The sequence below is a fragment of the Neopsephotus bourkii genome, unplaced genomic scaffold, assembly GCF_033783945.1.
Source record: "Neopsephotus bourkii isolate Nb327-2 ecotype Australia unplaced genomic scaffold, CSIRO-AGI_Nbou_v1 NB_1820, whole genome shotgun sequence".
Lineage (NCBI taxonomy): Eukaryota > Metazoa > Chordata > Aves > Psittaciformes > Psittacidae > Neopsephotus > Neopsephotus bourkii.
This window is the reverse complement of record NW_026902293.1, coordinates 8,965,533-8,979,537: the sequence shown is the minus strand read 5'-3', so window position 1 is coordinate 8,979,537 and position 14,005 is coordinate 8,965,533. Positions and strand designations below refer to the sequence as shown.

Sequence of the window (14,005 nt, the reverse complement as noted above, 5' to 3'; positions counted from 1 at the left end):
CTTAAAAAAAAAAGGTTTAATTACATGCTTGCAGACATAGATATCTTAGAATTGATAGGAAAGCATACAATGGCCTGCTGTTACTCTGAACACTATGAGCAAACATGATGCAGTATCCAAAAAATGTGAACTACTCAAATTTTATGTAGTGGTGGTATTCAAGATCATAGAACAAATTTTTATAGCTTTGCTGGGGTTAAGGACATAAAATATCTAGAACATCTGGCTTTATCTTCTGTATATAATAGACTAAACATATTTGCAGATACTGTGCTGGAGAAGAGAGAAAATAGCCTTAGATGTCTACTAATTTGAGCACTGCAAAATTCCTTCCATATATGTTGCACAATAAAGATGTACCATTAAAAGATACTTGTTTCTCTCTTTGACTCCAAAATGGGGCCAAACATAGATTAGCTGACGTATCAGGTTGGCATCTAAATGGACAATTTTCACTTGTGTTATTTTTGATGCTTTTGAAAAAGGCAACTTCTCTATCCCCTGCGCCCCCCATATTCTTTCACCCCCTTCCTTCTCCCTTCAAGAAAAGCAGAACCAAAGTCAGAGTTTTTTCCCTAACCTCAGTGCGTAAAATGGGACTGTATTAATTGTTTTAAGGAAGACTTAAGAGTTTTACAACAGCCATGCACGGTGCTAATGGCAGCACAGGTAGATTGGTAATCCAGATAATGTAAAATGTAAAAGCTCTGCTCTTTTCTGGGGTAATCAGATGGCTGGAAGAAATCTGTAATGGTTGTGTGAAGCCCTGCGGAGAGAAGTTTGATAGTGCCCTAAGAGACTTTTTGCAGCTATCAGGACTTCAGTTCTATGTGTGAAAATTGAGAGTTGTGATGTCTTTACTTTTTCATGCTTCTATCTTTTAATTTCTTCTTGTCACTTTAATTCTCTTAGGCAGAGGAAGACCAAAATAGATTGCATTCATTTGAGACAGCAACACTAAGGATAACTAAGTGAATTCTTCTTAAATTCCCCACCACACTCAAGTTAATAAACACTAAAAGATGAATAAGGAGAGCTGAAAATGTTCTTCTCCTATTGTAGCAGCATACTTGTGCTAATTTTCCTATCATGTTATGGATGCACAATATGGATTCATGACAAAAACATGCTGTTGTAACAGACAGTGGTAAATACAATTATATTTAAGGGACTCTGGAGCGTAGGTAGTTTTTCCATCAATCCTCCCAGTCAAAAGGAGGGAGTTTCAAAGGGCCAGTTCGATCTGGCAAATCAATATATGGTTACAGGACGGGTACCACAGGCAGGGGTTCAGCTACTTGGACCATTGGACTCACTTTGAGAAATGTGGTCTATTGTGGGCTGATGGAGTTCATCTGTTAGAGAAAGGGAAAAGCATCTTTGGTCATAGGCTTGCCAAGGTGGTGAAGAGAGCTTTAAACTGAAGTTGCCAGGGGAGTGAAACCTCAATCCATCCAGCTCCTACCAGTTTTATGCCAGTACCAGAAGAGTTGCCCATAGCCTGGAGAGGGATTGCAGGTCAGGAGGAGAGCATCTAAAGAGAAGAACAAAAGAATTCCACTAACTCCATCCAGTAAGTCAGCCTCACTGGGGTGCCAACTTAAACGCCTCTATGGAAACAAACATAGCATGGGGATAAACAAGAGGAGATAGAGGTGTGCATACACCTTCAGGCCTGTGATCCTGTTGGCATCACAGAGACTGGTTGGTCACCTTGACTGGAGTGTTGGAATGGAATAATACAGGCTCTTCAGGAAGGACAGGCTGGGGAGATGAGGAGGGGATGCCCCCTCTATATTAGTGACCAGCTGGAGTGCACAGAGCTCTGCCTGGGGATGGACGAGGGGCCAACCAAGGGTCAGGATTAAAGGGAGGGCAGGGGCAAGTGACATTACAGTGGGGGTCGGCTACAGTCCACCTGACAAGGAAAACTGAGCAGATAAGGCACTCTATATACAGGTAAGGGAAGCCTCATGTTCACAAGCCCTGGTCCTCGTGGGTTACTTCAACCACCCTGATATCTGTTGGATACACAGCAAGGTGTAAGCTATCCAGGAGGTTCTTGGAATGCATTGATGATAACTTCCTTCTCCAAGTAATGGAGAAGCCAAAAAGAAGAGGTGCCATGCTGGACCTTGTTTTCACCAACAAGGAAGAACTGGTGGGGATTGTGAAGCTCAAGGGCAGCCTTGGCTGTAGTGACCATGTGGAGTTCAAGATCCTCAGGGCAGTGAGGAGGGCTCACAGTAAGCTCACTACCCTGAACTTCAGGAGAGCAGACTTTGGCCTCTTCAGGGATCTCTTTGGTAGAGTACTATGAAATAAAGATCAGGAAGAAAGAGGGGCTCAAGAAAGATGCTTAATATTCAAGGAATACCTCCTACAAGCTCAGGAGTGATGCATCCAGACAAAGTGAAAGTCAGGCAGAAATGCCAGAGGCCTGCACAGATGAGCAAGGAGCTCCTGGACAAACTCCAGCATAAAAAGGAGGCCTACAGAGAGTGGAAGCAAGCACAAGTAGCCTGGAAAAAATGAAGAGAAATTGTCCAAGCAGCCAGAGATCAAGTTAGGAAAGCTAAAGAATTAAATCTGGCCAGGGAGATCAAGGGCAACAAGGAAATCTGCTACAGGTATATCGGTGATAAAAGGAAGATTAGGGAAAATGTGGGGCCCCTCCAGAAGGAAGCAGATGTGATTACCAGAGGCATGGAGAAGGCCAAGTTACTCAACAACTTTTTTGCTTCAGTCTTCACTGGCGAGTGCTCCAGCCACACTGCCTAAGTTGCAGAAGGCAAAGATGGGACAGGGAGAATGAAGAACTGCCTGCAGTAGGTGAAGATCAGGTTCTAGTCCATTGAAGAAACCTGAAGGTGCACAAGCCCATGGGACCTGATGAAACGCATCTGCAGGTCCTGAGGGAACTGGCAGTTCAAATGGCCAAGCCACTGTCCATCATATTTGGGAAGTCATAGCAGCCTAGTCTCTTTTCCGACCAGAAAAGGGGAAATATAACATCATTTTTTAAGAAATAAAAAAGGAAGATATGGGGAACTACAGGCCAGTCAGTCTCATCTCTGTGCCTGGGAATATTGTGGAGCAGATCCTCCTGGAAATTATGATAAGGCATATGGGAAAAAGGAGTGACTGGTGAAGCCCACATGTCTTCACTAATGGTAAATTGTGCCTGACAAATTTAGTGGCCTTCTACAATGGGGTTACAGTGTTGGTGGATAAGAGGAGAGTGACTGACATCATTTACCTGGGCTTGCCAAAGCATTTGACACTGTCTTGCATGACATCATTGTCTCTAAACTGGAGACATGGATTTGGCAGATGGACCACTCAGTGGATAAGGAGTTGGCTGGATGGCTGCACTCAAAGTTGCAGTTAGTGTCTCAATGTCCAAGTGGAGACCAGTGACAAGTGGCGTTCATCAGGGGTTGGTACTGGAACATTTGACATCTTTGTTAGTGACATGGACAGTACGATTCAGTGCATCCTCAGCAATCTTGATAATGACACTAAGCTGTGAGGTTCGGTTGACATGCTGGAGGGAAGGAATGCCATCCAGAGGGACTTTGACACCCATGAGAGGTGGGTGAACTTCATGATGTTCAACAAGGCCAAGTGCAAGGTCCTGCATGTGAGTGTGGGGAACCAGAAACACAAATACAGGCCGGGCAGAGAATGGATTTAGAGCAGTCCAGAGGAGAAGAACTTGGAGGTGTTGGTCAGTGGGAAGCTCAACATGAGCCATCAGTGTGTGCTTGCAGCCCAGAAAGCCAACCGTATCCTGTGCTGCATCAAAAGGAGTGTGACCAGCAGGTCGAGGGAGGTGATTCTCCCCCTATACTGGAGTGCTGTGTGCAGTTCTGGTGTCCTCAAGATAAGAAAGGCACGGACCTGTTGGAGTGAGTCCAGAGACTCCAGAGAAGGACCACAAAGGTGCTTCATAGGACCTTTCAGTCCTTCAGAGGACTGAAGCACCTCTCCTACGAAGACAGGCTGATAGAGTTGGGCTTGTTCAGCATGGAGAAGTCTCCAGGAGTCTCCATGTCCATAGAGCAGCCTCGCAGTACCTAAAGGGGGCCTACAAGAAAGCTTGTAGGGACAGGGACTTTTTACAGGGTCATATAAGGGTAGGACAAGGGGTAACCCCAGTGAAATCTGAAAAGGGTCATTCGCTTCGCATTCATAGAGCTGACTGTCAATAGCTCCTATTTCATGAGAAAGCTTGGATGGTTTTGTCCGCATTGACACAACTCTAGAACACTGCCATCTTAATTACTGTGGAGACTTCAGGAATGGCTCCATTTTTAACATCTGTGTTAATTGCTCCCTTTCTGTGTCAGAGTAATTCCCGGTGTTAAACATAATGTAATTAATTTGAAGGCAATTAGCTTCCTCAAAAAAGTCTGTGTATTAAAATCAAATGGAAAATTGTAATCTTTTTTTTTTTTTTGCGTCCACTTCAGTAACTAAAAGTATTCCTAGCAAGTAAATATTTTAAAATTATACCCAAAATACTTTGTAGTGTTTATGCATTCTTTCATAGACAGATATTAGGATCTTCTCATTTTAGAATATAATTTCTCTCTTGTATGTCTATGTTTTCACTTGAGAGCTGCATAAAACATTTGATTTTAAGTCTGATTTGGTAACATTGAGTTGAGCCTAATCCTTGGGGAAACATTTATATTTCAGTGTTAGGCAATAGTTGTTAATGTTTATTCATGAAGGGTACATTTCTCAAAGAACCTCTTTTAGACAAAAATTAAGATGTCTTAACAAAATTTTGTGAGCAGATGTGGCAATTCCAAGTCATCCTTTTTAGGATCTTTCAACTAATTTATAAACATGAATGTTCTGTATAAGGAGTAGTTTGCTCTTTACTTATTTGTCTTTTTTCTACCTGTTTCAGCTTGGAGAAAACAAGAGTTGGAACGGCCAGAATGTTGGGTTTCCTGAGCCAACAAGTAACAGTAAGTATTGCTTTCTAAATTTATATTTATACTTAGTTTTCTTTGTCTGTGTAGGAATTGGATTATTAGAGACAATTGAAATGCTTTTTGTAAATATTTTAGGGCTTTTATTGCAATTAGGTGAATTAAGTCCTGAGTGTCCTCCCTGTGAGTGTAGGTATGAATGAGTGCAGGAACAAGGAGATTTTTATTTAGTCATTGAATCATAAAATCCTTCAGGTTGTAAGGAGTTTTTGGAGGTCATCTAAACTGCCCACTCAAAGCAGGGTCAGTACAGAGTTCAGACAGGGTTGCTTATGTCTTTTTTTTTCCAGTTCTCCAAGGACAGAGATTCCATTGCTTCTCTCGGCAGCCTGTTCCAGTGCTTAATTATCTTCACTTTGATTTGTTTTCCTTTTATCCAAATCATAACGTCTTCTGTTTGTTTATGACTGTCATCTCCTGTTCTTCTTCTACATACCTTAGTAATGTGCCTGGCTCCATCTGTTCGGCAACCTCTTTTTGGTATTGGAAGGCTGCTGTTGGGTCCCTCACAGCATATCACTGTCCTCTAAGCCTGATCATCCAAACAGATTTTCATCATCTAGTAATTCATCTATCTAGATTCTAACATCATTGCTTGGATACAAGGGTGCTGAGGGAGGCACAATGTCAAAAACATTGCTAAAGCCAAGGTAAATAACATCCACTGTCCTCCGTTCATAAATCCAGTCATCTTATCACAAAGGTTATCAGGCTGTTTAGGCTATTTTTTATCCTGGATAAATTCATGCCCATTGTTCCCAATGGCTTTTTTTTTTTTTTTTCTGTTTGTGTGCCCACCAATGGCTTTAAGAGGAATTACTGCATGATTTTCCCAGGGACAAAGTGGGGCTGACCAGCCTGCCTTTTTTTTGATGATGATGCCTTTCTCCAGGCGTTGGAGACCTCTCTTGATCTCCATGACATTTTGGAAGATAATAGAGTGGCCTTGCAATGACATAAGCTCGTTGTCTCAGCACACTAAGATATATCCCATTTGGTCCAATAGACTTGTATGGGATGAAAATTTCTCAAGACATCCCTGACGCTGATCAGGTTCTGCTACTGGTAATTCCTTTCTTCCTTGAGCCATGTCTGAAGACACAAAGGACCAAGTGACCTTGTTGGTGAAGACCAAATTCAGTTTTATTGCAACAGGTAATGAATAGGACAAACCTTTGTGACCTTATAGCTATGGTTTTGCTGGTTAGGGTGGTAAAGATAATGTTTCAATAGTACTTCCTTCACTTTTCCATGAGCACTGAATTCTTCTCTTGAACTGTGTTTAGTTTTGGACTTCTTAGAGAGCCCTAAACATCATCTCCCTTAACTACGGATTGTACTAGAGATGGACACACACATAAGCTGCCTTCCATTTTTTGTCTATATATGTCTGAAGGACATGGTCCTAAGAACAGATTTTAAGGGGATTCAGTATTGTTCCAGTATACATGCAGAATTTCCAGTCAGATCTGGGAAATAATTTCTGCTTCAACTTACAGAAAAGTTTGCTAGTATTCAATTACTCATGGATTCAGCACATGTCATTGTGCTTCCCTGAAAAGAAGGTTTCTACGGGTTCTAAGACCTTCTTATTAATTGCTTCCTTCCAGCCCTACCGTCAATCCCCATCAATCCCATTCTAAGTGATTTCTGTTTGTGTTGTCAAAATCTCTAAGGATATGGCCTCTGAAACATCTTCAAATGCTGACATTTTTAAACATTAACATACGGGAGTTTGGAACAGCAGAATAAGGCATCTAGCTTTTCTCTCCTATCACTGCAGTGTCCTGTAGCAGATATATTTATAGATGACATCACAACAATCTACTACACCAACAAGAAAAAACAATCCTTTTCCCAGGCTTCATCTGGCAAGAAAACTTTGGCAGTTATACATGTGACTCCAAATCCAGAAGGAAAACACAAAGGCAAACTCACTCAACAGGAGACAAGATCAACACAAAAATAATCTTAAACCTGTGCTGACCAAAGAACTTGTTTTTCACAGATTGACCTGCTCACAGATGTTTTTTGCAGCCACCACAGGCGATGATACAGAAACAGGTTTTCATTCTGGGGTGCTTTTCTAATGCATGAAAGATATTTCTAGATGCTTTCATTTACATTCTTCTGATCTCCAGGTAAATTGGAAATCAAAGAAGATGTGGCTATCATATTGATAGACACAGCATTTATTTCTCATAGTCCTGTTCAGACACCACTGTGCTTAATCCCCTAACTCCTTTTTGAGGGTTCCAATCTAGAGGCAGCATTAATAATAAACAGCTGATAAAAGGGTATCATTTTTAATTTCATAGGGACTGTGCTATCTTTTTGCAAAACAGGGAGGGTTTGAATCCAAAATGTTACCAACAGGCATATATTTTTTTACTGATTTTTTTAACTCTTCACCTCTAAAGAGCCTTTTTCTTTTAGGGTATTTTCTTTAAAACTTACAGCTTAACTGTGATTTTTCTGTGATAAAGTCATAAGAGGAGGATGAATATGTAACAGTTATGTAAAGACCAGACCAGTCTTTCTTCACCTTGCAATTTCATCCATGATTCATGGAAGACCTAGAAAAACATTTTTCTTCTCTGAATGTGGTATCATTTCTTCCTGAATAAATTGCTAATAGGTCTTCCTTTTTAGTTTCTCATTGAAACCTCTCTAGGTATTTCTAAACTAAAATGGCCTTTCTGATAGAAGTGTGAATCTGCTGTATCAATTGGCACTCTATTAGAGTTTCCCTTTGCAGGCAGATACTCTTTCTTTGTGTGCATAATACAGTTTCCATCTGAAACTGTGTGAAATAAAACTGGAATAGTAAAGTGAAGTTGTATACTTTAATACAGTAAAACAAAAATCATAACAATCATATTTTAGTACAGTAGAACAGATTTCCTTGTAGCCTCATGTGGTTCGGTTTTGCTGAGAAATACCCTACAGTCGATGCATTTTTAGTATTCCCTATTAAATATCCTTGAAAATCAACTCCTCTTGCTCACCTCTATTGTGTTACTTTTGAAGATACTTTAGCAGCAAACTTCACTTCTGTTCCTCCTACTCACTGGCAAAGCTCCTTCTGACAGGTTTACTTCTTTACCTTTCCTCTTCATTTCACAATCTTAAAGATGAAGCAAGAAGCTATTTATTTCTTGGTTTGGGATATCTTAGACTTTTTTCACATGTGAAATAGCAATAACATTGAGTGGGGGGTTTTCTCCCTGATGCTTCTGGAGAAGACATGGAGACACTGTGTGCAGACCACAAGCATTTGCAGCCCATACAGGAGATGTTTACTGTGAACAGAATGCTCATTTATCAGTCTGGGTTTAATTTAGGGAGTTATCAACAAAAAAAAAACAAACAGGAAACAAATAAACAATCCTAATGCAAAGTGCATTTTGTTGGGAACTTACTTTGGTTTTATATTTCTGGATGGGACAAGACAAACATACAGTATGTCTTCTAGGAGAAGCTGTAGATGAGCTATGAGAAACAAAAATACATAAAAATAAAAGGAAAAAGTAACAGTGGTTTTATATATTAGAATTCTTAGAAGGAAAAAATGACCCTAACTGGTTTTATATACTCCCCACCCTTAAATTTCCCTAGTATAGTTTTCTTTTATCTGTTTCCTGCAATTTGGGTAGTCACAAAGTTGAAAAACTAATAAGAATAAAATAAAATACAGTCAGAGCGGTCCTACCTCTCTGTAAAGGACAGGCTCTTTGTTTTTCTTCCCTAACATTTTATTACTAGAGATTCATGCATGACTTTACAGTCTTTGTTCTTCAGATTACATCTGCTCCTGCTGTTTGTTCACCACCTGAAATCATAATCATTTGTTTGTGACATCACAATTAGTTACTGTGAAGATGATTAGATTGTCACCAGCAGATGATTATGATTTCAGATGGTAAATGAGCAGCAGGAGCAGATGATCTCCTAAGGAACAGAGACATTTGATCTTATGCAATTGTTCACAGTAAAAAAAAAAAAAAAAAGGCAGGAAGAAAAAAACAAACAGGTACTCAGAAGAGTTTCTTAAATCTGTGATGAGGAAATCTAAACTTTTTTCTATAAATAACGTTTATTTTAATATTTGTTTAAAATCTACTTAAATAATAGATTAAGAAATTAAAAAAAAAAAAGAGAAAAAGGAGATATGCAGTGTTGTTATAAGCCTTAACTGTATGGTTACATTCAACTTCTTACTTAGATATTGGGAGATGTGAGTTGATAAGAGAAAATAAACCCAAAATAAAGAGTGTATTTATGAATTTTTGCATACTAATACATCCTCCGGAGGAAGAAAAATGTATGTGAACTTTCTAGTTCTGGCCCTCACTAGTTTTAAAAAGACTTTTTTTAATAGTTGTCTGCATGTTTATTTTCAACTGGGGAATTTGGTGAAGACTTACAGTAGATAATTTGATACTCCTGTGTTTCCAAGAACGGTAACTGAAGTCTGCAGTTTGGGAATAAAGCCTTTTGTTTGCATTTCAGACATTTTTAATTGGCATTTGTGTGTTATGTTTTGCAGTAATATCGAATTCTTTGGGGCATTTTTCAAAGGTGGTTTGCAGTGGATTGTATACATTTTTTCTGATTAAGTACTGCTGTTTCTTTGGATTTCACTTTTGAATGGCTTCCAAACTTACTAAACTTTGTCAGTTATAATATACTATTACTAGGAGTTAGATTTATACATCACTCTGAATAGAAACCACAATAACAGGGTTTGACAACACTACTTACTTGATGAAGCCACAGAAGGCCACAGAACAGTAGTTTTCAAACTGTTTGGTTTGGGGTATTTTTGGTTTGATTGGTGGGTTGGGGTTTTTTTTAGCAAACATACTATCAGGTGAACATTATACCATGACTGTGTGTTCAGGGTTCCATCAGCTGAGCTTCTTGTCTACATTCTGTATAACCTTCTTATAGCAGTTGGTAGCACCTTGCCTCTCTGGATTCATCCCATCTCCTAACGAGAATATGAGATAACTAGAATTTCTTTCTCACTTGAAGACATAGGAAAAATAAATTTAGAAACAGAGGAGATTTGTCCAATTTTTTTTCTTCCCTGAGTTACTGAAGCTAGGAAATCTGTGCTGTATTTGGCATTATCAATAACTAAATGTATTATTTTTCTATTTCATCTAGCAATCAGAATGAAGTAATAATTTATCCAGAATAATACCAATGAAATAACTCTTGCATATATATTTTGAAATAGTTAAAAGAACCTAAAACCTTCTAAACCATGTAATACTAAAAAACACCTCATCTTAATAAAACAAGGGAGTGTGGTCATTTTTCTTTATTATTTGTTGTTTTGAGAATTAGTGGCAAGATCCAAATTAGCATGTTTGTGTCTGAGTGGGATTTGGGCACAATTCACATGTGTAAGATCACAGCTGCAATTGGTCCTTCTCCTTTGCCCACATTTCCCCTATTGAGATGCAGAGTTGGGTGCTTAAAGTACTGCAAGCTTCACATCTTCGGATGTGATACTTTCTTTGGTGAGTTTAAAGGACAATGCATATTCCTAAAGTACCTAGTATTTTAAGTATGTGTCCAGAAAGTTGGGAGACAGATTTAGTTTCCTTCTTCACTAGAAGGAGAGTACTTATGGGGTGGAGTAATCTGGGTAACAGCAGCTGCCTTTTGGAGATATGTATCTAATATCATTATGATTTGCAGACAGAAAATAGGAAGTCACATGCTGTCAAAATGCAAGAAATGCACATAGAAGGAATGATCTAAAGGAATCATGACTTTGTAGTCTATCTGTTGATTAAAGCATTTGTAAGTGAAGGTGCAGATATGTATTCTGTTGTTCCCTGGCTGGGATATTTTATATATGTATAAAAATGTATATTATATATATTATATATATAAAAATATATAAGTATTATATTCTACAAGCAATTTCTTGCTTGATTCTTTAGTGGTATGGATTGTGTGTATGCAGGAAAAATACACTTGGGCTGTAAGGCTTGTGGTTTGGATGCCATCAGGCTGAGGAGGAACCTAAGACAGCCTTCTAGGAGACTGCTTAGCCATTAAGCTCTTGATGTATCTAGAATATATAAAGAGGAAACAGCCACCATCACAGTAGATAGCCAGCTCTATGGGTAGAGATAATTTTAGAGAAATTATTCTTTTGCTTTTTCTAGTTCCCCCAAATTCCTATATGAATTACATTTGTTCAGGGTTGCTGGTGTGTTCCTTTGAAAAAACCTGCATGTGAAATACCAAAACAGAGCTCATTTTTTTATATTAATGTGTAAATTCAGATTTGATAATGTAATTCTATAAATTATCAGCATTTGGATTTCTGTCCTTAGTGAGGCAAACAGACCAGTATCACACATTTAACCTCAACACTGTGCTTCTCTAAATACTGTCACTTTTCTGAAGTAATTTCTCCTTTTCCTACTGTCCCCCAGCCTGGAACCCACCATCTTCATCACCCATAGTCTAGGATAATAATGTCCTTGAAGAACTGAATCTCTGGATCTGAGGCTTTATTGCTGCCATAATCAAGACTTAGTTCTCCATTCTCTCCTCCATCCCCTTTCTGTTATGTCAATCTCCTTATCCCTATGACTTCCACTGCTTTTGCTTCCTGTGATTTCATCTTCACTCATACCTATGCTGTGCTTGTTGATGTCCCCCTTGACCTTCTTAAGCGCAGCAACCTTTCCATCATTGTCTAGTAGACTTGCTCATTCTTTCATCTATTCTACCTGTGGGTTGTGCCTTTGTTTTCATCATCACGGTTCTCATTCCCCTTTTAATCTGCTAATGAAAAGTCTTGCCTGCACAGGTCACCTCCAGTTGCACTTAGGCACTTCCTAATTGCTTTACTCTCTCAAAATCACATTCTTGCAGCTTTTACAAGAACCTTGCTCTGCCAGTTCACTAGCTTGATTTGCTCCTGCTCTAAATTTGCTCTTTACTGATAACAATTCTGCCTTTTCTTCTGCATTTAGATCAGTTCTTTTCAGAACCTGCTTTGTCTTAATTTTAGGTTATTTGGTACACTGATGTTTTTTTGGAAACTTATGATGCAGAAGTTACCATGTCAAATAATGGTGTAGGTGTTTTGTCTCTCTGTAGGATTATTTCATAGATTCTCCTCTAAAAATTCCCCACTGAAAACAGTAAGTCTTATTTTTACAAAGAATCTTATGTTCCCAAGCAGGAGTAAAGCTGTGGGAGATTTCAAAGGATTTGCCTCACAGGAGTTAAGCATCAAATGTTATGGAAATGAATACAATTTGTCTCCTGTAATACTGCAGTTTCCTTTTTGGCTGTATAGAAAATATTCCAGTGAAATTAAAGATATCAGAACTGACTTCGCAAAGAACTAAATAGCATTTACTTCAGTGTCATGGTTATTTTGAGGTTAAAAAAAACCCAGTATTTTAGTGAGTGGCTTTACATAACATCTGTTTGTTTAAGGTCATGTAGACGAGATCTTTTGATTTAAGGACATTGCGTAATGAGAAAACATTTTTTCATGTCTGAATATTGCAGTAGCTGGTGACTTAGAAATACAGCAGATAGCTGTGTTAAGTAGGTAATGATTGCATCTTAGTATTTCAAGCCAAGATTGCTTGTAGACTGTGAACATAATGGCCATATTATTTGCCTATTCAGTTGTTTGACATTTTCTGAGTTCCTACTGAGGTAATAAAACAAAATTTGAAAATATTCTAGTATATAAATAGGTTTTTATAGGGAGTGGATTTTAAAACTGTAATTTCTTTTTATGTTGACATTTACATTTTCCAGTCTTGCTATTGAAATAGTTAATTGGCTTTGTAAATTCTCTTTTCTTTCTCTCAGTGGATTTTTAATGGACCATATTCTAGGGCATGTTGAGAACCTGCCAGTTCTATGGAGGAATCATTGCACGTGAAAGCCCTTTGTTCCTTTTAAGGTTTTGTCTATTTTAATTTACATAATAGTGAAGTCAGGATTAGATCTGGGTCTAACATTTCCTGCTTAACACCTTACTGGAAGATTGTGCCATGTATGTTAAGCAGCACAATATAAAAAGACCTTATTCAATATGAATACAGGCAGCATAATCTGAAAGAAAGCTTCTTGATGATTACTGGTTATTTTATTCAGTTCCAAAAATGCTTATTATCTTTTTATGAACAATCTTTTCCTCATCCAGTGATGGATTGCTTCAAATATCCGGGTGTTCATTTATGAGCATGTCATATACAGAATTATATCATGGTTTGCTGTGCATCATTACACAAGACATGAAAACACTCCTCCTGGCTGGTGCCTCACTGGTTGTAGTGCAGGGAAGAGCGTATGCTCTTTAGGGATGTTGGGGGAAGTCATACACCAGCTTACACTGCTTGTGCACACCAAGTATAGCTTTTCTGTAGGACAGGTGAAAGCCTAGGGAGAAAAATGTAGTTCTCTAAGGAAGAATTAAATTGTGGTTTTAAATCAGTTATACTGAGTGTCCATAAACATGAAAAGTCAATGAGTGACCTTGAGCCCCAAGAAGTCAGTAAGTGAAGGCAGAGGAAGAGTATCCCTACAGTGTTGATCAAGTAGAAAAGAGAAAAAATTAGCACTGATATGTATATGCGAATTGACAGTACAAGCCTCATGCTGTAGGTCTTCTTTTGGAGTTGAATTGTAAAAGTGGAATTTCAGCTTTTCATTTTTTCGTAATCTTCCTGGCAGAAATAGAAAATTGAAAATGGGACAGCAGTGGTACCAGTGTGGACTCTGAGAGTGTGCAGGCAACGCTCTCATCGCTCTGAACTTTTCCTAACTTAGTAGCCCACTGCTGTGGGGGAACTTGTCACTGCCCCTGTATCAACAAATTCCATTTTTTGCAGAGTCTTACTGCATTAAGGCTCATTTGATGATATTGGTGGTCATTCACATTGCTCACCCTATTCCCTATGCAGAAAGTCCCTCTTGTGGTTAATTTTGTTTTCCATGAA

The 14,005-nt window shown here is 38.7% G+C and overlaps 1 protein-coding gene and 1 long non-coding RNA gene across 4 annotated transcripts in view; one reads left to right on the top strand and one right to left on the bottom strand.

The window, feature by feature from the left end:
* The window catches only part of STAU2 (staufen double-stranded RNA binding protein 2), a 143,793-nt gene that overhangs the window by 47,060 nt on the left and 82,728 nt on the right, over positions 1-14,005 (top strand). For all 3 annotated transcript variants that reach the window (XM_061342983.1, XM_061342981.1, XM_061342984.1), the window contains exon 10: positions 4,922-4,982. In XM_061342983.1, the coding sequence (XP_061198967.1) occupies positions 4,922-4,982 (61 nt within the window). The remainder of the gene's footprint in view (positions 1-4,921; positions 4,983-14,005) is intronic.
* On the bottom strand, positions 7,928-9,084 carry LOC133206757 (uncharacterized). Its single transcript, XR_009723866.1, has 3 exons — positions 8,719-9,084; positions 8,429-8,498; positions 7,928-8,262 (listed from the first exon to the last, which is right to left on the bottom strand). It is a non-coding gene; the product is annotated as an uncharacterized LOC133206757 (long non-coding RNA).